The 408-nt window shown below is 55.1% G+C and overlaps 1 protein-coding gene across 1 annotated transcript in view; it reads right to left on the reverse strand.

The window, feature by feature from the left end:
- Positions 1–166, reverse strand: part of PRKAR2B (protein kinase cAMP-dependent type II regulatory subunit beta) — a 76,674-nt gene extending 76,508 nt beyond the window's left edge. The window contains exon 1 of the mRNA XM_031059018.1: positions 38–166. Coding sequence (XP_030914878.1) covers positions 38–166 — 129 coding nt within the window. The remainder of the gene's footprint in view (positions 1–37) is intronic.
- Between the last annotated feature and the right edge of the window lie 242 nt (positions 167–408).

Below are 408 nucleotides of genomic sequence, written 5' to 3' on the forward strand. Positions count from 1 at the left end.
GGGACACGGCCCCGCCGGGCAGCGCCGCCCCCGCCACCCCCGGGCTGCCGGGCACCCAAGCATTGAGCGCCTTCTCCCTGCGGGGTGTCCAAGCATCCGCCCTGGCGAGCAGCGGGGATTCCCGATGAGCGGACACGGCCCCGCTCCGGGAAGGACCGCAGTGCATGTAGCATCTCATAGCTGATCACTGCTGTGCTTTTTCACGGCCATGCACCACCTTAAAGCTCTTCTGCACATCATTCATACGCATAGAAGTGCTGTCGATTTATATTCATCTATATTATTTAGGATGGGAGGGGTGATGTGGTGCTAGCAAGAGCATCCTGTTTGTCAGCTGATTGTTTAAGGTCCACGAAAAATTTAGCTGGAGAAAGAAACAATTGTTTAAAAATGGGGGAAGAATTCCCA

The sequence above is a fragment of the Geospiza fortis genome, unplaced genomic scaffold (assembly GCF_000277835.1).
Source record: "Geospiza fortis unplaced genomic scaffold, GeoFor_1.0 scaffold424, whole genome shotgun sequence".
Taxonomy (NCBI): domain Eukaryota; kingdom Metazoa; phylum Chordata; class Aves; order Passeriformes; family Thraupidae; genus Geospiza; species Geospiza fortis.